The 22,466-nt window shown below is 39.5% G+C and overlaps 1 protein-coding gene across 8 annotated transcripts; it reads right to left on the bottom strand.

Annotated features, from left to right (window-relative positions):
* Positions 1 to 314: 314 nt before the first annotated feature.
* On the bottom strand, positions 315 to 22,424 carry AP4S1 (adaptor related protein complex 4 subunit sigma 1). Of its 8 annotated transcripts, none has more exons than XM_072930201.1 (8): positions 22,296 to 22,424; positions 17,065 to 17,180; positions 16,516 to 16,538; positions 15,177 to 15,377; positions 13,717 to 13,803; positions 12,617 to 12,685; positions 9,393 to 9,529; positions 315 to 1,060 (listed from the first exon to the last, which is right to left on the bottom strand). In XM_072930201.1, exons 4-8 carry the CDS (start codon positions 15,312 to 15,314, stop codon positions 1,030 to 1,032), a joined length of 462 nt encoding a protein of 153 aa, XP_072786302.1. In that variant the 5' UTR covers positions 15,315 to 15,377; positions 16,516 to 16,538; positions 17,065 to 17,180; positions 22,296 to 22,424; the 3' UTR covers positions 315 to 1,029. The 8 variants fall into 8 exon arrangements, with proteins under 8 accessions (XP_072786302.1, XP_072786299.1, XP_072786305.1 ...); XM_072930198.1 differs by lacking the exon at positions 16,516 to 16,538 and adding an exon at positions 20,483 to 20,680 and having other exon boundaries at positions 22,296 to 22,366; XM_072930204.1 differs by lacking the exon at positions 16,516 to 16,538 and adding an exon at positions 20,483 to 20,680 and having other exon boundaries at positions 9,506 to 9,529; positions 22,296 to 22,320.
* Between the last annotated feature and the right edge of the window lie 42 nt (positions 22,425 to 22,466).

Below are 22,466 nucleotides of genomic sequence, written 5' to 3'. Positions count from 1 at the left end.
GAAAGGCAAGTGGAGGTAAGCTGAGATTGCCAACTGTCCTCTGACTTACAGAGTAGTGTGCAGTATGAGTCAGCACACTGGATGTCTGGGAATGCAACTTAGCATAGCTGCTGCTTTGTGCTCAAGAAGGGAGACTTCATTTGGTACCTACCTGGTCCTGAGAACTTGCACATCTTTTATTACTCATCTTCTGTAAGAGTTTTTATCTTGATGCATAGATAGCATGCACAAGAGAAAAAAAAATACACTGGTGTGCCAAAAGGGAAAAGATTTTGTGTAATTTATGAAGCTGACATGACAAAAGAGCATTAAACTTCTGATTTTAATTATATTTTATTAATATTATATTTAAATGCAAAATAATTCCAGTTACAACTTTCAGAGTATGCAGAAATACTTAATACACCTGTATTTTTCTTTTTGTGTCCATGACTTGAATGGCAAAGAGAGGGAAACCAGCTTTTTGATGAAGGATGAATATAGTTTAAAAACAGGCATAAAAGTCACAGAATTATTATTAACAGTAAATTTGTACGAAAATAAATCAAGCTGGTGCTTAAGGGAAGGATTGAAACTCAGTTTGAATTTATATTTCTATGTATTTTGTCTTCTAGGTCTGGCATGATACTACCTAATTCAAAGTGATACTTAGTCATGGTAAGCTTCCATTTTTTAATCTTCAAAATGTTTTATAATTATTGACCATTCTAGGAAGATTTCTGCTGGGTCAGTGAAGCTGCATCTGAATGCATGTACATGTTTAGCTGTATCTTTCCCATTGGGTACACAGAGTATTAGAGAAATGGAAAACATTTTCCAACTAATTTGAATGTTGCATGAGTCAGTCCTGCAACAGCAGAAAACTACTATAGGTACATTCCTGATGCTTTTGCCATCTTTTGTAAAACACCTTAGTCACTCTTGCCTCTTCCTAGCCTTCTGCCACTTTGTCCAGCACAAACAGAGGGGCGAGAATTCTGTTCCGGTTTGTTTCCACAATGCAACCATTTAGCACCATTTCATCCAAAATTATGTGCACTCTGTCCAAATTGAACATGATCTAGAAACATTTCAAGTTAAGTGTATTTTGAACAATGTGAAGATAATTCAGAAAAAAAAAATCTTAAGTACTTCTTAATTTATTCTAGTTTATTTACCATTATTTTACTAAAGCTAGGGAAACAGTTCGACTGACACTTTTTCCTTATCACAGAGTGGTCAGAATTAGAGAAGTTGAAGCCCAAGCAGTATCCTGTCCTGGAATATAGCACTAGTACATAGTGGCAAAAAACAGGTCAACTTACGCTTAGATGTAGGTGGTTAGTTTTACTCTCTGGCTGAGGCACCACGTATTGTCTGGATATGAAATGTCATCAAGGGGTCACAGCCTTCTATGTGAATATGCAAAAATTCTGCATTCCTCCAAGGAAGTAATTAGCAAGTTCTTAAACACTAGATTCTCATCATTTCCTTGCCCAGAATAACTAACAGTATTTGATCTGTTTGGACATAGCTTATAGGAGTATGCTGATACATAAAGTTGAATAATTGATCTAGCAGTAAATCTCATAAAGAAGAGGAAAAGTAAATCAATAAGCACATCCATCCAAAAGCACATCTGTCTTGCCTTAACTTTATCTAACAGCATCAGTCTCAAAAAACCCAATGACATGCCTTCCAGGGGTGTGAAGTGGTGGGCAGTCATGACACATGAGTGCATCCATGCAGACATGAGTGTCCAGCACATCCACTGAACAACTGCCATGGGTTATGCTGTGAAAAAAAGACTTGGATGTTGCCATTTATCACCAGAACCTGAAATGGAAACAGGCACAGCAAAGCAGCCTGTTGGGTGCATCTGTTATGCCTCACTGACATACATACACAGAGCATGAATAACCCTTTCTCTGCCTAGCTCTCCACCTGTTGCTGCTCTTTACATGTGTTCTGTACTGAGCACAACAGGTCTGCGTTGCCTTCATTTTGTACCTTCTAAATCTTGCCCATGTATTGAGGACTGGTGCAGTGGAGCTAGCAAGCCTTCATACAGTAACTGCTAAATACATCTCTCAATACTTTCTCTCCCACTTTGATGAGTCTCGAGTGCCTTCTCTCCCATTCTGCTATTTATGACACTGTGAATTGAACTCGGGAAGACAGCCTGGTTTTGTTCTAGTGTTTGTATTTATGTTAGTGGACTTCCCTGCTGATCAGTGGAGTTGCAAGAATCATGTTTTTGAAGTCATCAAGAGATTCCTCTGCTCTCTGTGATAAATATCTGTCTTATTTTTTGAACACAACTCAGACATTGAAGAAGACTGCTCTGTCTCCTGGCTGCCAATGGATCTGACTTTTGCAGTCAGCCGTACTGCTCTGCCAAAGAGCTGGAGCAGTGTGAGTAGTGAACTGCAAATGACAACAGCCCAAGAGGCAGGTACCTATGTATTTGTTCCTCCTTGCTGTGAATGCTCTGGGCTGAACTTGGTGCTACTGTGTGTTTGTGCAGAAGGGGAAGCAATTGTAAAACTGCTCCAGAGGAAGTGTTCTGCTTGACCTAGAGCATAGCATAGCATGTCTAGGTATGTGTAGTAGCATAATTCAGGTCCTCAAATAACTTATACTGGTTACTGCTAGGTGAGAAACTATAGCTGTCAACAGGGTCTTAAGGATGGCCATGGTTCATTCAGACAGTTTCTAATTTGCTGACCTAAACTTAACTACCTAATTTAATACTAAATTATTTTTTAAATACCAGACTTCTTCCTGAATCTGACCATAGGCCCGCATTGTTTCTAAAAATTGTGCCTTTTGATACCAAGGAGCAGTGCTGTCCTTACAACTTCAATCACCATTTCTGTGGTACCAGAGAACACAGGTGGTAGCTTTACTTGGCTTGGCAGCTTAAAGATTGAAGCCAAATTTCTTGCTGTGATAAACTTACTGAGTAAATCAGCCTTTACAGAAATATTTTAATTTGAGAAGTTAGGATTTCTTTATTACAGTAATGTGAGAATTTTCAGAAAGACAACTGTTTTGCTGCTTAGTTCACCTCTGGCACTGCTCAGTACTGGCTACAGGATCTGTTAAGGAAATTAGATAACATTCCATTCAGGTTTCAGCAAGTGAGAAATGCAACTCCTCCTGGCTTTTAATTTTTACACTCTACCACTGATTCATACTGCCCCAGTTCCCATGGCAGAGCCCAGACCTTCCTCTAACAGTTAAAAAAAATCTAAAACCCTGATAAATTAATCAACCAGGATCAGTGACTATGCAGCAACCTGCCACCCCCATCTTATTTTTCTGCATCATCCTGTTTAAGAAAACCTTTAAATCACATTTTTAATCAAATTTTGTCATCACTGTTTTTTCCTGCTGTATTTCCAGAAGTGCCAATACCATGTCAAAGGAAAACTGTACCCATGCCAATAAGAATCTTAGAGCTGTTCCACTGAGACCCAAAGCAGTTAAATGAGATGACAATTTCCCTGCAAGCCATTCGAGGTTATTTCCAAATGGGCTTACTCCATTGCAGAGAAGTGGCATGATTTCTGTCCATTTCTAATATGGTAATCTCACAGTCATCATTCCAGAAGTAGTAATTCCATCTGCAGTTTGAATGGGGATACTAATACCATTCTGGAAAGATCTTGGAAGGTCTCAAAGCATTCTTCAACTCCTACCCTCAACCTAACATTCCACCTCCCTTTACCACACTGTTCTTGGCAAACAATTGGATTGTACAGGGAGCAACCATGTGTCGTTTCCCCTTTCTGTAAGTTTCACCTGTGCTTTATGGTGTTATCTTGCCCAACACAGCTCAGCCATTCATGTCTGAATGCCCTGCCCAAGGAGGGATATGTATTTGATCCTTAGCAAGGCTCATCCTCCCCACCTGTTACTTGTTTGGCAAGTGTCCCCGAATTTCAGGGTTTAAAGCCCTGAAGTCATAATCCACACCCAACTGAATGCAGCAAAGAAAACCAGTTTGAGTAGCTGGCAACAGGAAAAAGCTGTATTGGTGTTGGCACTGCCATGTGCTCCACCCAGAGCTGTCATTTAAGGTCCTGCTTCCAGTAAGAATCCTGGCTGCCCACAAAAAGAGCACTAAGGGACTTTCACTAGATCCATTCAGAGGATAACAAGATTTTTTAAAACAAGAATGCAGAGGAAAACATGTTCATCTCTGCATGCCAGCTTGGGCAAAGGTGAGGCCCCCCTGGCTTTGGCTTCCCAATTTCTGCCAATGCTGCAGCAAGCTACATACCAAGCAGTAGAAGTAAATGGTACCAACACAACTGGCATTTTAAATGTTACACTGGCTTTTGGTAACATAAAGAGCTCCCCTTCTTAAAGACATTAATGGTACTTTCTACTGTCCCTGAGCTTTTATGGCAAATGCATACTAAGAGGAAGTACACGTGACACAAGTATTGTGTATATAGACAGTTGAGCAGGGAAGAGGGGAAGGAAAGAAGGAGAAAAGGCACAGTTAGGACTTGCATGTAATAAATAGCTTCTTCCTTTGGAGGTATTTTAAGAGATCTCAGGGTTTTCCAGGCAAGTAATTGAAGGGTGTGTCCAGATTTGAGATGATGAAGTGCACCTTGTGATCACAGAACACACCCAGGAACACAAAGGCTTTCTAGATTACAGTACAGGTACATATGGGGCAGATGGTTTGCTACTGAATATACAGTACTACAGACCCTTGATTTCCATAGTGTACATTCATCTTCAGCTAGGGATTAGTTGGAGTTGCTTCTTTATTTAGTCTAGACTCACACATTCGGACTTACCTTTGCCAATGTTCACTTTCAGTAACTTTTAGCCTATCTAATGGCAGTCACATTTAAGGCACTGAAACCCATGAAATGTTTTCATGACCATTTCTTCCTCAAATGACTATGCTGATATTAAATAGGAGACAAAGGTGCCTTCAAATTCTGTGAAATTCTAGAACAACTAAGCTAATTTTAAGCTAGTCTTATAGGTTTCCATTTTACCTATTTATGTTACAGTGCAAACTGAAGTACATCCTTATAAATTCAGAGAATAATTTCATCATTCAATTTTTTTACTCCTTAAATGCACTGTATTCTCAGTGTTATCCCACGGAGAACTGAAGAATAGTTTATTCACATGAAGTATTCCCTGTATCAAAGCTTCTTATCTGTCCTAGGAGGAGCAGCAGCAGCTAGTTGCAATGGAATGTAATGGCTTTTTTGGATCAAGACAACATTCTTCAGATGCTTAGTCCTAGAGCACACTGTCACCCCCTCCCTTCCCACAACGGGAGCTTAGGTATCTGTTTCTCTGGAAGTTACTAATGTAACTTCAACTGCTTTCACCAGTTCAGACAATAGAAAAGTTACCTTTAGTAATTTTAGAAACTGTCATACTTACTAGCTTTTTGTTCCTTATAAAGCTGCTGTCCTAACACTTGTGTTTTATAGTCTCTTTTATCCTCCTCGTAGCAAGAAAGTAGTTCCTACACCACCCAAGCTGGAGTTTTAGTGCTACAGAAAACCCTTCCCACTTACTTTATAGGCAAAAGTAAGGCTTATCCAGAGCTATTAACACACTAAGGTATAACACCCCAAGGACAATTTCAGAGCTTGTTCATTCAGCTGGCTCAACAGCACTACTTCCTGGTATTTTAGAAACAATCCAATGTCATTCCAGGCTAGGTACTCGTAAGTGTGCAACGACTCTCAGAATTAAAATGGACATCATATAATTGGTAAATGGTTCACAATTCACACATGAAAGCTTCTATAAAAAGCTGACTATTCTCAAGTACTTAGCCAGTAGGTAATCTGTGTTCATTTTTGCAGAATACATGAGAGAACTGTGCAATTGTTCATGCACTGTTTAGCATCTTACCTGTCTGTGTCATACATACCAACACGATGTACAAGTCCTGTTGGGATCTGACCCAGTCCCTGCCTTGTGCCCAAGGCACCCTTCCTGATACCTGACTCCAGATGGACCATGACATTAGCTGGATGCCCTGGATGAATTCAGGTGTGGACCTAAATGAAAGCTGGAGTTCTGCCTCTGCTGGAGCTGCACTGCCAGGAATACTGGGGCAATGCACTATGTCTGGGAGCTGCAAGAACCAGTGCATATGCTGCAGGCTTGGTGTGGGCTCAGGGACACCTCAATTGTGTAATAGGCTCAGCTTTTGGATTTAACTGGGCTTTGCTCTGTGCATGGCCGAATAGCCTTAGTAATTAGGGTCTATTTTAAATGGATTTTGAGTTCATGTAATTTCCTGCTATTTTTTTCATGTTAGTAAACACTACTGGCTATGTAAAATAGCCACTATCACATTTAAAATAAACTTCCTATGGATCTGTACGCAAAAATAATAGTAGAGTCAGGAAATTATGAGAGTCTCCTGCAAGATACTCTGTAAACAAAGATTCTGTAAATACTACTTAGTGTTCACTGTTGCAGACCTTCAGAAGACACCTTCTCCAGCAGATATTTTGCAACCAAACTAACTGCACTGAGCACAAGAGTTAGTGTGAGACTATTTGGCAAAGGCAATGGTTTAACTGCAGGGGAGGATATTTTCTTTCACATTATGAAAGGCAGGTTGATCGTTTATTTCTTGCACTGCAATAATAGCTAAAGGCACTTGCCCAGATTGTTCTTCTGGGTCAGCTATTCAAGCTGTTGTAAAAAATAAATACAGTCCTGAATAATCCACTTCCTTTTAGTTACACCTCTGCTTTACATTTAATAAGGGAGGGTATCTCATTTAATAAGGGAGGTTATTTAATTTTGACTATTTTAGGTAGCTTTTCAACTTAAGAATTAAGCTCTTCCTGAATGGGAGCATTATTTTGTACATATATAGAAGTAAAATGTTTTATTGTAAAGTTGTTCCTGAAATGTATATAGTAAAAAAGTACACTTCCTAATGCTAAAGCTGCATACTTCATGCATATGTCATGTATGTTAAGGGGTGATGTATCAGACACAAACTTTTCCAGTATTTTTTCCATTATGACCAACTAAGTTAGAAATGCACACTCCTATTTTCTAAATATTTATAGGCATACCATCATGTAGATGAGACCCATATAGAAGAATTTCAGCAGGAATCATTCAGATGTGGTATTGCACCTGTTTCCAACATTAGTGTTGGCATATAATGCAACAACTTCTCCAAACAGTGCAGACTGAGGACAAGATGCCATCCACAGGGATCTGGACAAGCTCCAGGCGTGTGCCCATTGGAACCTCATGAGGTTTAACAAGACCGAGCCCTGGTGCTACACCTGGGTCAGGGCAACCCCCAGTACCAGCACAGGCTGGGGATGGACAGACCAGAGCAGCCCTGCCCAGAAGGACTTGGGGTGCTGTGGGTAGAGGCTGGACATGACCCAGCCATGGGCACTCCCAGCCCAGAGAGCCAAACGTGTCCTGGGCTGCATCCAAAGCAGCGTGGGCAGCAGGGCCAGGGAGGGGATTCTGCCCCTCTACTCTGCTCTGCTGAGAGCCACCTGCAGGGCTGCATCAGCTCTGGGGGGCCAGCACAGGAAGGACATGGAGCTGCTGGAGTGACTCCAGAGGAGGTCATCAAGATGATTAGAAGGGTGGAGTATCTCTCCTCTGAGGAAAGACTGAGAGAATTGGGATTATTCAGTGTAGAAACAAGATGATTTAGGAGTGACTTAACTGGGGCCTTCCAGTACCTAAAGGGGAGCCTTACAAGAAAGCTAGAGAGGGATGTTTTACCAGGGCATGTAGTGACCGGACAAGGAGGAAATGGCTCCAAACTGAAAGAGAGCAGATGTAGATTTGATATTAGGTAAAAATTCTTTACTGTGAAGGTGGTGAGGGACTACCCAAGGTTTCCAAGAAAAGTTGTAGATATCTCATCCATGGAGATGTTCAAGACCCAGGATGGACAGAGCTCTGAGCTACCTGGTCTAGTGGAAGGTGTCCCTTCCCATGCATGGCAAGGTGCTTGGAACTAAATGACCTTTCAAGTGTCTTGCAGCCCAAACCATTCCATGATATGCAGCAGCCTTTCTCAGCTATTAAATGGACTAGTGGGAGTAGCTCAAGGTGCAGAGCTCTTGGTAGGAAATCACTGAGCAGAGGCAGCAGAATTCAGAATAGTCAGTATACCAAATGGCTCAGATAATCAGGCAATTGCATGCTCAAAGTACACTATATGGAAACATAGGGGATTCTTTTTATGTGTAATTATTAAATAGGTCAGGTCAGTCTCTAATTTGGCAAAGCTCACATACATGAACACATAGTTCAGGATTAGAACTAACTGAATATAAAATTTGTATTTCTATAATTGGTCACACACTTTAAGTGTCCCTTCACATTGGAATGTCATTGCTCTTACATAGTATCAGTGAATCCAAGGGTTTTACTAACACCACAGCATTTTATAAATTTTAGGAAGGAAACATGGACAGTATGTGTGAGTGTATGTACACACACACACACCTATATATATATGTATTGTCAGCAAATAAGACAGAATTACAAGCTTTAAAATATTTTCAAAAGTGAAATTAATTATTTCCTGTTGTTTTTTTCCTTTTTCAGTAAAGAAGTAAGAACAAAAAAATTACAGACTTTCTATGTTCTTCATAAGTGATAATTCATAAATAAACTAAATTACTTGACAGAACTTGATTGCAAGATGGCAGCTGTATTTCAGGTGTGTAACTGAAACTCTTTGTACCAGCAGATCTGCATTTAACCAACAACAAATATAAGCATAAGCACTGCTGGAGTAGAGTCAACACACTGTGTTGGAAGAACTGAGAAGGAAGGCTGTGCTATATTCTCCTGGTTTAATTTTTCCAGTATTGTGTTTTATTTACTTGCTATTTATATTTAATTTTTCAGGACTGTATTTTAGTATTTGCATTTGAGTGAGTTTTAAATCATATTTTAATTAATACCCTGCAAAACATAATGAAAATACAGCAGTGTAAGGGGAGAAGTGGGAAAAGTTAACACCTGGTTTCCTAAATATTCTCCTCCCACTTTTTTCACTCCTTCCAAAGATACAGAAAGTAAAACTCACTTCTTGCTTTCATGAAGTAAGATCAAACTGCAAACATGATCTTACAAATAGTGCTGCTATTTGGCTCAAGACACAGCTGTGACATTCATTTGTTATTACAGTAATTTCAGTATCTATTTTATTGTAACTCAAAGTGAAACCTTAACTTAAGCCTGAAAGTTCCCCATGAATTTACCTTTTTGTGTATTTAGTTCTCTCAAAGCAAGCTCTCTGTGTCTTATTTAAGTGGAACCAGGCTTATCTTAATGAGGGATTTAAATAGGTGAGCCATGTGAACATCAGCTATGCTTTCAAAAAGGTGCAAAATGGTGCTACTTACTCCAAGTGCAAAACTGGTGAACATCTCCATTGACTTGAGTGACAGTCAGTGCTATGAAGACAGTATGAACCAGAGCATACACCAAAAAGTGATAACAAATTGATTTCTGATACTGAAAAGGATACATCTAATTCACTCTGCAAGGAAAAGAGATAGACAGCCATTAGTTAGTTTGATATCTTATCTCAGGTGATCTCATTTCATAATCATTAAACATAACACATCCCTTCAAAGGATAAAGAAAGTCTTCAAAATAACAATAGAAAATTTTAGTGATTCAGATTTCTGTTCTGGACTGGACAATGACATGCTCTTTTCCTGCAACACTGCTTTGCTTTACATGTGCTATCCATCTCTGTAATCAAAGCTAAAAAAACTCACTGAGGTCACTTATAAGTAACAATTTGAATATAGGCAGTGCCATCTGAGTGAGTGGGTGGAAAACCAGCAGCTCTAATCATGGCAGTTCCAGCCCTGTATTCTTTCTTCCTTGTTCTGCAAAACCAGGACGTTAGTGCCAAGTTTACACAGTTAAAGTTGCTGCTGCAGATCATTTCAACACCAAAATCTAGACACTGTATATACCCATGGCTGTGGTAGTGGCTGCATAAATTAGGAAAGGCAAGGCAACTCCAAGCTTTGGACCCTTAGCACTTCTAAGTATTCTCCAGCCCCAGCAACACAATTCTTCATATAGTTATGATTTCCCTTCTATTTTTGGATTTACTCCAAGCAGTATTACTCATTTAACCAAAATGTCTGAGTTAGAAGCCCTCGTGGTCTCTCTGCAGTCAGCAGAAGAGATGGGGATCTTCACCAGTTGACTCGGCACACTTGAGGCATGACTCACTTTCTCGAGATACTCATCGGTCTCCACTGCCAGTAAAGGGAGCTTAGGATGACCAAATTTCTAACTTAGGTTCCTCAGTTAAGTAGCTAAACTCAGAAAGAATTAATCACAGCCTTAGCACATAAGATCTTGCCAAGTTGTGTGGAGATTCCCCAGTCTCTATTAAAAGAGGGAATCTTTACCTGCTACCTAGAGAATTTAGTTTCATAATGTGGTTTTCATTCATGGTTTAAACCTGGTTTTAAGGGAGAGTAAAGCCGGTAAGGTTTTACTGGTAAAATTGCTACTACTTCTGTGGTCTAAAGATGATCTAAACTGGACTAGTTCTAGTTCTATAGGCCTCTGTTGAGTGACTCTGCCATTCTTCAATTAGAAGTTTTTAATGCATCACAGAAATTGCATTTTAAGGGTCTGATCAGTGTAAGTTTTCTCAGCATTAAAAAGTAGTTGGGGATATTGGACTTCTGACCAGTATGCAGAATTTTTCTTGGGTAGCCATATAAAAGTGAAGGGGACTCAGAATTACATCTCACAAACAATTCTGAAAGCTTTCCCCCTAATTCCATTAATGTTTGTTTTCATATCTGAATTCAAGCTTTGTAAACTCCATTAGATAAAAATAGAGTATCTGAGAAAGTTTAAAGCTCTCAAGTCTAAAAATAATAGATGACAAAATGTCCTTCTAGAGTGGGACACATGTTCTTTCCTTTCCCAGAGTTCTGCCTCCACTGCCATCATCATAATTTGGGATTCTGCTAAAATTCTGCAAATCCTAAACAGTAATCTGTAAAAGTACAAATTTATACTTTCTTGCTCTGTGGTTACTGCCAGAAACCCCAGCTAGAATTACAGCCCTTGTCTTAGTGCTCTGCCATTTATTGTGTTATATGATATTAGAACCAGAACCATCAAATGTCATGAGGTTTCTTATAGCACCCCCCTTTTAGGTTCCTCTGTCTCAAACCCAAAATGCTACAGACAATAAGAAAAATCCCTCTGGTATGATGAACTCAGCAAATTTCCAACAGCTATAAGTGGTTGGGTTATATGAGTGGTGAAAGGATTTTATATATACTACATTTATATGTATAACTACATCTATTTTTGCTCTGCTTTAATGGAATAAAATAAGAGAGGTGGTTGGCAACCGTTAGCTCAGTCAGACAAATAAGATATGACTAAATTTTATTGTGCATTCCTGTGCTGCCGAGATCTAATCCCATTCCTGGTTATCACTACTTAGGTTGGGACTACAGTCAGCAATTTTAAGAGAAATTCTGAACTCAGTGCAGTCAGAGAGTGATATACTTAGTACCAGCAGTTTCTGTGGGCTGGGGTGACAGCAGTTGAGATAACAGCCTAAAAGATTTGCCAAATATCTAAACAGTGAAGCGTGCAGATGACTTTGTCAAGCATGTCCTTGAATTCACAGAGGGAGCTCTGCCATGCTTGCTATGGTACTAGAACTGGGAAAGCAGTTTTAGACCCTGCATACTGATATCTTCTTTGTGCAGTTACCAGTGTAGTACCTCAAGTACATGGACTACAGAGGAAATATCTAGTCCTCTTTTCCAAGAGGGATATTCAACAGATTTCTGAAACTTCTAACACATAACTGAAACTGTGCCAAAGTATGATTTCAGTCTTTTTTTTTTTTTTTTGTAACAAGATTACAAACCCTATATTAAATAGCAAATGTTCTAACCAGAACTGCAAAGCTGCATTTTCAAACTTTTTAAAAGCAAGCAAGCAAAAAAATCTCACCACCAAAAGGAACAGTGTTATTTTAAATGGAGCCATGTCTGATGTTGAATCCTTAACAAAATTACTATCTCTATAATAGTTGTTTTATCAGATATCCACTGTTGCCTGACAACACTATGGGGAGTACAAGTACAGACTGGTTTTTGAGGTTTCTTTTGCTCCATTCCTCTAATCTTGTTCAGTGAGAGTGATGTCAGTTCCCTGCTTCATGCTGACACCATCTTAATCATGAATGAAGTTCATTTGGGAAATGTAATGCTATAAAGTGCATAAGAACTGCAAAGTAAAACCTCTTTATTTCTTTAAAACATATAAAATGCCCATGGCTAATTTAAGAGTATATGACCCAAAGAAAACCCATAAGACCCATAAACCTGTGCTTTTCTAACAGAAATATTTCTGGTATTCCTTGTCTGATAATTTATAACCCATGTAGACTTTTACTTCTCTGAAAAATCAGCTCATACTGCCTTTCCCCAAAGTGATAATATTTATCAAAATTCGAAAATATTAAATATTTTTCTCCTTTGATTTATTCTCTGAAATGACACTTCCACCAAAGTTTTGAAAGAGAAAAAATGTTTCATAACAGATTCAGCATCTCACTCACCACTCTGCTGAAGTATTTGTCCAAAACTTCCACAAAATTATGAATTAGTTCATATATTGCTATCTCATTCTGAAATGAAAAACAACAGAACATTAAATGAATATCTAGAAAATGTAATAATATTCTTTGTGTTAATTCAGTTTTTGGTGAATGAAAAGCCACTAGACAATAGAGTAGTCCCCCAGCTGAGGTGCGGAGAGCTGGGTGGTGCTCAGGGCAGAAGCTCCGGGCTGGCCACAGAGAGCAGCTCTGAACAGCCCTGGCTTCTCTCCCCCGTGCTGCTGCCATCCGCTGCAGCCCTTGTTCCACCCCTCCCAGCTCACTCTATGGACACACACAGCTAACTAGGTTAAGCTTACCCATGCTGAAGTCACACTGGCCAGCTGCAGCACAGATACAGCCTCTGCTGGGCAATTTCTGTAGCAAAGCCAAAATAATTTGTCCCAAATTGCCTGCCATGATAACCCTGACTTGAAGATATTGTGCTAGGCAGCAGCTACCTTCCACAGCACCCTGTTAAGGTCTCCAACAGCAAGTGCTGAATTAATTTCTAAGAACCAGTTATCAATGCAAACATGAAGGCCTCCCAGGTGCAACCTGAACATATTGAAATAGCAGTACTTGTAAGCTTCCAGATACCTTTATTTCCCTTTGAAAAGTAAAATAAATTGGCATCTTTATAGCTGACAGTATAGGAATTTTTTCTTCGGCCAAGGACATTAAAAACAGAGAGAAGTCACCACAGATGAGACAGCTGACCTGTGTAATACTAACATTTGTTGAGAAACCCTACCTCACATAAATTAGTGTAGAATCAGTACAAGGCTCAGGAAGACTACCTCATGGTAACAGTTCATTCTACTGTTAAAGACCAAAGTCAAGCATAGCATACTTGCTTTTCTATCTCTCTTCACAGAAATAAAAAAAAATTGGTGGGAGGGGATTTGTTTGTTTGGCTTAGTTTTTTTTTGGTTTTTTTTAAATGACTCCTTGAAATTCTCTTACTGCTGTTGAAAATTTGCATACTGGAAGAAGACTTGAGCTCTAGCCTGTGATAATAACTAAAGATGTTCATTGCAAGAGGGTATACAATTTCTTACCTCTGTCTGGTCGATGCCAACAACTATGAAAAGGGCTGCATACTGTCGGTACACCAGCTTGAAGTCCTTATACTCAACAAAAGAGCACTAGGCAGAAGCAAAATGAATCAATTATAGCTGCTGCCATTTAAGCATACAACAGTATTAAAGCACATTGCTCAAAGGACCTGAGCTTTCAGGTTTGTAAGACCCACAGTGAACATGAACTTGCCTAGATTAATCAATTTTAACTTGAAAGAAATTTAGTACAGTAACTGTTACACCACACCTTTCATCTCCTGGCAGAAAGCATGCCACCACTTTTTAAATGGAAAAACTGAAACATGTAGAACTGAAGTGACTTGTCTGGGGTTATAAAGGCATCCAGTATTTTACCATAATTTTCATGTGCAAGCCCTCTCAAAAAGAGACCTAAAGGTAATTTTCCTATTTAAAAAATTACCAATATTTTAATGTAAAATTAAACATACTAGACTTTCAGAGCCAGTGGCGAATTAACATGTCTTTCCCAAAGGGAGAGAGCCAGGAGATGGCGCCGTTTCACGCCGCTAGAGGAGACGCCGCCACCTTTTCTCTCAGCGTCATTTCGCTCGGTGCCCGAAATGGCAGCGGCAGCTCCTGCGCTGGAGCCTGCGCTCGGAAATGCCCTGGCAGGAGCAGCAGGAAGATGTTCCTTTCTTTAGCCACTGTCAAAGCTGCGAACTGAGGGCCTTGCAAAAACTGCTATTTTTATTGAGGTTTCCTAGAATGAAGTATGTGAGGAGTGCTGTGCAAGAACACACATCATTAATGAAAACAAGCTGACTTCAGAACACAAACCAACAAACTTCATTCACTGCCAAGTCACATTTTTCTCCTCTAATTCAAGGCAATATGCAGAAGTTTGGTGCTTTTCTTAAAGAACCAACGATTTAATTAAGAGAGCAATGAAAATCTCAACTTTCATCCAAAAAATTTTTCAACATCTATGTTTTCTGACTTTCTTGCAGAACACATGAACACTTCTCTTGAATAAAGAAGTCTAATACAGAGGCCTAAAATTTTGTGTTTCCAAACTCCCCTGTACTTTAGATAATGTTTTCATAATTTGGAATCCTCTATCCTAAGTTTAAATCTGGAGCTGTCAGTACTCTGCCTTCTACCTTCTGGCAAAACAGTAATATCTCAGTAAAACCAGTAATAACAGTAATAAAAATGAGCTTTTCATTACTTCTGGGCTTCTTCAAACAAAGAAGAGGAATCTATTATGACATTGATACACACAACTCCAAAATCTCTGTAAGCCTCAGAAAAACATATTTATTCAATACAGGATAGCAGTTCAACTGATTTAACCTACAATCTAGAAACTCAATCTTTTATATCGTGGGTACAAATGAGATAATGACCTGCGATAGACACTGATAGGTTTCAGAATTATCAATAGGAAAGTTGTGAGATGTGGTTAAAATAAAACCTACCTCATCCTTTGAACGGGAGAGACAGCTTTTGATTACTTCAGCTTCCAGCATTGCCCGTTTATTAATTTCTACATGCTCATAATACCTGGACAGTCTTGTTTGACCTTGTTTGTTAACCATAAGAAAAAATTTTATCATTTCTTTCTTATTGATTTTAGTGGTAGATTTCAATTTTGGGTGCAGGAATCAGGCAAAGTATTTCTGTGAGCAGAAAAAAAAAATAAAAAGAGTAGTAATAGATAGAAATTAAGACTTCCTAAAAGTTATCCACTCCAGGTGTGCATATATTTATGACTGAGTTTCTTACCAAAACATACGACATTGAAAAAAAAAATCTGAAACCTTTTGCACACATCCCATGGAAAAACTCCCTTTTTCCCCCACACAACTATTCACAAACTAGCTAGTAAATAATAACAGCTGTCACATTTGACATTTTCACATTTCAATCAAATAACTTTTTGATAGGACTTGGGAAATTGGAGGAGTAAATAATTACTTTTTCATAACCATAAATCTACTCACCATTTTCTTCCTGCATGCTAACTGGTTTGCAAACATCAGAAATTTGCCCTATACCAAACCACACTAATACAGTTCCTAAGAGTAAAATTTGCCCATAAGCTTGTAATTTCTAAAAACAACCCCCCCACACTTGTTTTTACCAATTACATTCATACCATTGCCATATCAAATTGAATGGAGAGATGAATGACAAGGAAAATGCATGGGCCACAACATATGATCATTTATTTAATGCAGAATGAGAGAGTCCTAAATACTTGGGTAGCTGCAGTATCTACATCCTGAGCTGGAGCAGGAGCTATTGAAATCCATCTTTTCCTGTCTGATTTCCACACTGATGCAAAAGGCAAATTCTGTACTTAATGAAAACTAAGTATGGGTTTTCAATAGCTAAAGAGAAATTGGTTCACATTAATAACTCAAAAGAGCTTCATATCAATATAAATAAATATTAAACCACCCAACATCACTGAAATATAGCTGTAAAATATAAATATACCACATGCATTGTACAGTAAAAAAGAGTATTAAAAAGAGCACAGCATATGCTAGAATCTGCTTCCTAAACAATTGACATCTCTAATGTTTTGAAAAGCATGAAAAGAGAGTAAGCTGCAGATGTAATTTTTTGAAATAGAAGTTCTGGGTTATTTTCTTTAATGCCTGAGAACAGTCACTGTAATGTTTTCTATCTGACTTTCTATTTGTATCCCAGATTTATTGGCCCAAATAATGTTGAGGTTTGTGCACTGGAAATACAACTACTGCAAAAAGTTATTCCTTTTTTTTCTAGTTCTGAAGAGTTGGTCCTTACCTGGTGCATCTTAGGTCTCACAGCTTCTGTGACAAAGTTTAAACAGAAAAAAACCTATCAGGAATCCACAAAACAATACAATGTAGCTCTTTGAGTAAAAACAGTGTATCTTAATGCATAAAGCAACAAGGGAAAAAATACAAGCAAGCTCCATAGGTGCTGCATCATATTACCAGCAACTTGAATACTGGCTATACACCATCCATGGGTGACAAATCTTTCATGACAGTGATGCAACAAGTCCCAATATATTGTGCTGACATTAATTATTGTTTACTTCAGATTCACAGTGGTCACTGTTTTCTGAAAAGCCACCTCTTTTACCATCACATGGATCTCAAGACAATGACCCTCTTTTTCTCAGTGTACTGTGGTTTACTCTATCTACAAAGAAGTTTAGATTTTCAGATGTGATTTCAAATGTATTTTTACTAATTTGACTTGATACTGAGAATTCATTCTTAGTTGAGTGACACATAGTTAGTTCAGGATCAGTCCTCAAGATAACAGAATCTATTTGGAATCATGACAATCTCAGAGCTTTCTCACCTCCTCCAGGCATGTGAAGCCTCTTCAGGAACACACTTCTGCTCTGTCACTCCGACAGCAGAGCCGTGGATGCTGGTCACTGCACCCAGGGCTTCTGAATCAGCACGAGTTTGTCTCTGAGGAAGAATGAACCATGTCATTGAGATAAAAAAAGGCTCAGATAGAAATGTATGATGGGATCTTCACTGTTGGAGGCAAGTAGACTGACATTGATGACTAAATGGGAGACTGCCATCTACAATCTTTTTTTCCCCCACATTGTATTTTGAATTGCTGCCTGAAGTTAGAATTGCAATAAGATGTCTTAATATTTTTAAGCATAAAGTTGAAATACTAAGATGATGTAGTCAGTTTTTGATTAAAACCTTCCAAGAAGGACAAGGATGAACAGCTCCTTCCAGCTCAGAAGGAAGTCCCCTAGCAAGAGCCAACCTCATGACAGAAGGAACCTGAAACTTTAAAGCTGCTTAAGAAGGAGCTGTGGCATGAAAGACAATCTAAGAAATGCTGCCCATTGTTTTAAGCAAGCTCAGACACAGGAGACCAACTGAAAAAGACATCTGTCCATGCTAAACAGATAATAACAGTGGTGTAAACAGCTTTTCTTTTTTCATCTGAATTTTACACTTCATCTTTATGTTTGGTGCTGCTGAAACAAGAATTAATGGTTCTCTGTTTTGATCCAAGCTATTTTAATAATTTAGTCATAAATGGTACCAAGGGCTTGAGAACAGGAAGACAAGGAGAACAGTACAACTACCCAAGAGCACTGACAGAACTGTTGTACTTTGAGTAATTGTTAAGCAATACGTAACAGAAAAACACATGACAAATTCATATGTATGATCCTATTGCAGGATTGGCCCCTAATCCTAATTATTCCTTTATTACCCTAATCTTTGTACATGGTTAATCCCTTTCTGATGTTGTGACTATTTTATCTGCATGTATCCTTGTGAATGGCCTGGATTGTTTTACAGATGAAAATATTAAGACCAGAATGTTTTTTTTAGAATCTGCACAAATGGTCTTATCCAGAATAGATTAAAAAGAAGAAAAAAACTAATAAGGTTGTAACAGAGGTAGAACCATAGTAGCACTCAAAAGTGTTATCTGTAATTTATGAGACAATTATTCACAGGATTAGAAAACATAATCAACAGCTTTTGAATCTGTAGGAAAGAGGTCCACTCTTTCTGTAGCCATTTCTGTATTTTCCCACCAGCCCCAAAGATAGCTTTCAAGAAATTTTGTTCATATAAATGGCAGCAAAAGCACAGTTTTGTGCAGAAAAAGTGGAATAAATTAGCAAGTTCAAATAATAACTTTGTAAAAATTTACAAAAAGTAAGCAAGCATAGATGACTTTGAGAATAATGCTAGTGTTAAAAATAGCTTAAGGGTTTCTTTATTTCATTTAGAACTAATTCTGAAAAAAATCACTTGTAATAGTAAAAGCATTTGCTTGCACAGTTTAGGCAGAAAAGGGAAATGACTGAGTTTTGTTTCTAACAAACAAAATGTATTTCTTCCCTTTTCACCTTGGCTTTCAGATATAGAAAACACGTTAAAATGAGTTTTGCGTATACAGGATGTACAGAAGCCTGTGAAGTATAATAAACAAACAAAAGCATAGCTGTGCATGTTGGTGCATAAAGAAACCCCATTTCTTCAAGTTCTTTGTATCTGAGAAGCTACCTTTTATGATCTGTAATCAGTACTCCACTTAAAAAGCCAGCTACCTTTCCTCTGGTACAACTTTTACATGCTTTTCTGAGCATTCTCATGCACATGTCTGCATGTATCCATGCACACACACAGAAATGACGATGCTTTTATACATGCAGAATCAAATGGTTCAAGGGAATTGGTGACAAGATGCAAGCCTTTCATATCTCTGCCATCATTTTGCTCATTTTAGTAATGAAAAGACATTTCTATCTGAAGGCTGTTTGTCAGAAATGAATAGGTTCTCTCATTCCAGGTCACTGGACAACTATCTGCATCACAAATGCGCTTAGGAACTGAAGACTGGAAGAGACTATCGAGATCCTGATGGACTGTCAAGTCCAACTCTCTCCATCCCAGTCAGCCATGCATTAGAAATTTTGTCCAGAACAGCCTATGGTATAAGCTTCCTTGCATGTCCTGCATACCAAATCTACAAAACACATGTGGAACTCTAGCACTGAATAAAGATTCCCTGTAAACAAAAACCTCAGAAGGTATCTCTTGGGGAAGATGTAACAAGTCTGGAAACTGCAAACTTTCGTTCAAAAGAAATTACCTTCTGGAGTGACTAAGTAGCACTCTACTTCCCTTACAAAATACATCTTCTGTAAAGACAATTTGGCATGCATGCAGATGACATACAGTTTTACTACTGAGATTTAAATATGAGCTGTTACGGTGTGTTAGATGTCACCCTCATTGAAGTATCTCTTGCAGATAAGTATCTATGAGAGAAAATTCATATCATGATTGGCCTGTGTGACTCACTCTGCAAGGCTGACATGGTTCTGGAGCTGCATGACCACATGAGACACCTCAAAGTAACTTGTCCCTGTTTGAGTGACACTCCTTTTCAGGTAACAGCTGAGACCTCACAGAGAGACAAAGCCTGCAATACCTGTTCTGCAGATAAAAAGATCTTAAGTCTCCCCATGAGGCCAACCCAGCTGATTCTACATGCAGTAAGATAAAGCATATTTTAAATATAATTTTAATTATTCCTCTGGTATAGATACAAACACTTCATTTAGTTTGTCACAGATTTCACCCATATTTATACATAATCTGACACAAAAAAAACCCCAAAAAACCACAACCTAAATTTGAATTCTACTTGCAGTACAGCTGCAATTCAAATTAGACACATGTCTCTCAAACTAAGACCACTCCAGACAATGTCTACAGATTTAGAAGTAGTTTAGTTATTTCAGCCTAAGAAAGGTTTGCAACATTCTAGGGCTCTTAGCTAGAATGTAAGAGATATAATCTCACAAAAATGGCCTGACTACACATTTACAGAACTGCTTCACCAAGTAAAAATAAAAGTTAAGATAGAACTATAGGCAAATAATTATTTTGCTCTGTAGGCAAATAATGTACTTCCCTGTCCAACTCTAAACAAGTTGATTTTCTGGATGCAGAGATCTAATGGCACTTTATGTGTGCATGAAATGTAGAATCATCAGAAGTCAGAATAATCTGACTTAGAAGGGACCGCCACAGATTATTGAGTCCAGCTCCTGGCCCTGCACAGAAAATCCCAAGTCACATCCTGTACCCCAGAGTATTGTCCAAAAGCTTCTTGAGCTCTGTCACTCACCCAGCTTAGTGCTGTGACCACTGCCCTGGAGAGCCTGTTCTGGTGCCCAACCACCCTCTGGGTGAAGAACGTTTTCCTGATATCCCACCTATGCCTCCCCTGGCACAGCTTCAGGCCATTCCCTCAGGTCCTTCAGGTCCTGTCACTGGGCACCAGAGAGGAGAGATCAGTGCTTGCCTCTCCTCTTCCCCTCACGAGGAAATTGTTGACTGCAATGAGGTGTCCCCTCAGACTCTTCCAGGCTGAACAGATCAAGTGACCTCAGCCGCTCCCCATATGCCTTCCCCTAGAATTAAAACATTAATGAAAATTTTAAAATAGCTAAATGATAAAGGCATGAAGCACAAGGAGGTGTAGCAAAAGGAACAAGTATTTTTAATATTTTTGTTTATTGAGCTTCTTATAGATTTATTGCACAAAACCATGTAGCAAATTAAGACCACACACATAATCAGAACCCTTGGTCTTCCTACTTCTGTTTTGTCAGTAGACAAGGCTTTAATAAAACCACATACTATTTTAAACATTACCAGTAAAAGTAATTTTTGCAGTCTTGTTTATTACTGTGCCCATAACAATTCATCAGAAAGATGAAACAAGTATGTCTGTGTGGCTTTAAAATAAAACACTGTGTTCAATTTCAGGACAGGGATTTTTTTTAAAAAGCAAACTTAATTATCTAGGGAAGTCGAGGGAGGAAGGAAAGAATAAAAACGTTTTCCTTTGCTGTTATCAAAATGCTGGCTGAATATAGTAACGGAATTAAACTGCAATAACTCCCGTATAGTCAGGAATGAGGAATGTCCTGAAAAATTGCAGCTAAACAAAAGGTTAAACTAATTATGAGCTAAGTCTCAGTTTTTAATAATGATTAGGTAACTGTCAGTAGACAATGAAAAGAAATCAGCTGAGGTGGAAAGGAGCTGGATTTAGACTGCCTAATCAGTATGGAATCAGGAAGAATGGACAATGACATTTTAGTAGGAAATGATTTAATGGAGAAGAAAGGAAGGACTGGATGAACTAACTGAAGCATCAATACATACCTAAGGAGAGACTGGTAAAGAAAGGAAACACCAGTACAGAGACAAACAGTATTTTTTCCCAGTAATTAACAGAATTCCAGGTCTGTCAAGAACTGACCTTTTTTAGGAAACTACCCCTCTAGTGAATGAGTACAGCATGTAAACATTATGAAGAGAGGGAAAACCAAAGACCTACCTTACTTAAAATGGGTAACCTATGGAAATAGGATGTGATGGTAATTTTTAAGTATTATGTTTCAGAGCAGTATTTTGCAATCGAGGCAATTTCACCATATTCAAACTACAGCCTCAAACACTGCATTGCTATCACTGATAAAACCGAGCCAGATAAAATAGACCAGTAATTTCTTGCAAAACTGTTCTCGCGTGGAAGAGTTCTGAACAGCGAACATGGTGCACTCTTCCTCCTCAAGGGGGGAATACATTACACACATCACAACCGAGGTATCACGAAGATGACCAGAGATTAGCCAGCTTCCAGAAACACACCGTAAACTTAATACATCTATTCTAAACCACCTCCTTGTAGGGCAAACTCAGCGCACCATTAAACCACGCAGAGTCTCAAAAACTGAAGTGTGGGATCCGCGCTGCGCTGGCTGCGCGTCCCTTTGCGACGCAGGCCCGGCCTGGCCGCATTCCCGCCGACTCTTCCCAGGCGTTCGGCACTCCCGAGCGGCGGGGCGCGCCTCGCCTCTCCGCCACTTCCGAGTGTCACCCGGAGCAGACGGGACCCGCCCGGCCGGGCCCCGCCACCGACCGACCCAGGGCCGGCCGGCCGGGGCGAGGCGGCCCCGCCGCGGGCAGCGCCGCCGGCCCCGGGCCCGTCCCGCTCCCCCCGGGCGCGGCGCTCACCTCCCTCCGCGCAGGCGCGTGGGCCGCGGGAGCGGCGGCGGAGCCAGGCCGCGGTTTCCCGGCAGGCGCCGCTCGCTCCCCGCCCGGCCGGGTGGGAGGGTGGGAGGGCCGCGGGGCTGTAATGGCGGCTGGCGGCGGCTCCGCGCTGCGCTGACACCCAGACCCGCTCGG

Source organism: Taeniopygia guttata, chromosome 5, assembly GCF_048771995.1.
Source record: "Taeniopygia guttata chromosome 5, bTaeGut7.mat, whole genome shotgun sequence".
Classification (NCBI taxonomy): domain Eukaryota; kingdom Metazoa; phylum Chordata; class Aves; order Passeriformes; family Estrildidae; genus Taeniopygia; species Taeniopygia guttata.
This window is presented reverse-complemented; position numbering and strand designations above follow the sequence as displayed.

Coding starts and splice junctions, on each gene's coding strand:
- AP4S1 (XM_072930201.1), bottom strand. CDS start 15,314: ATGATAAAATTTTTTCTTATGGTTAACAAACAAGGTCAAACAAGACTG. Junction 9,530..12,616: donor ACAAATACTTCAGCAGAGTG/GTGAGTGAGATG, acceptor TTTTCCTTGCAG/AGTGAATTAGATGTATCCTT. Junction 1,061..9,392: donor TCACCAGTTTTGCACTTGGA/GTAAGTAGCACC, acceptor AAATGTTTCTAG/ATCATGTTCAATTTGGACAG.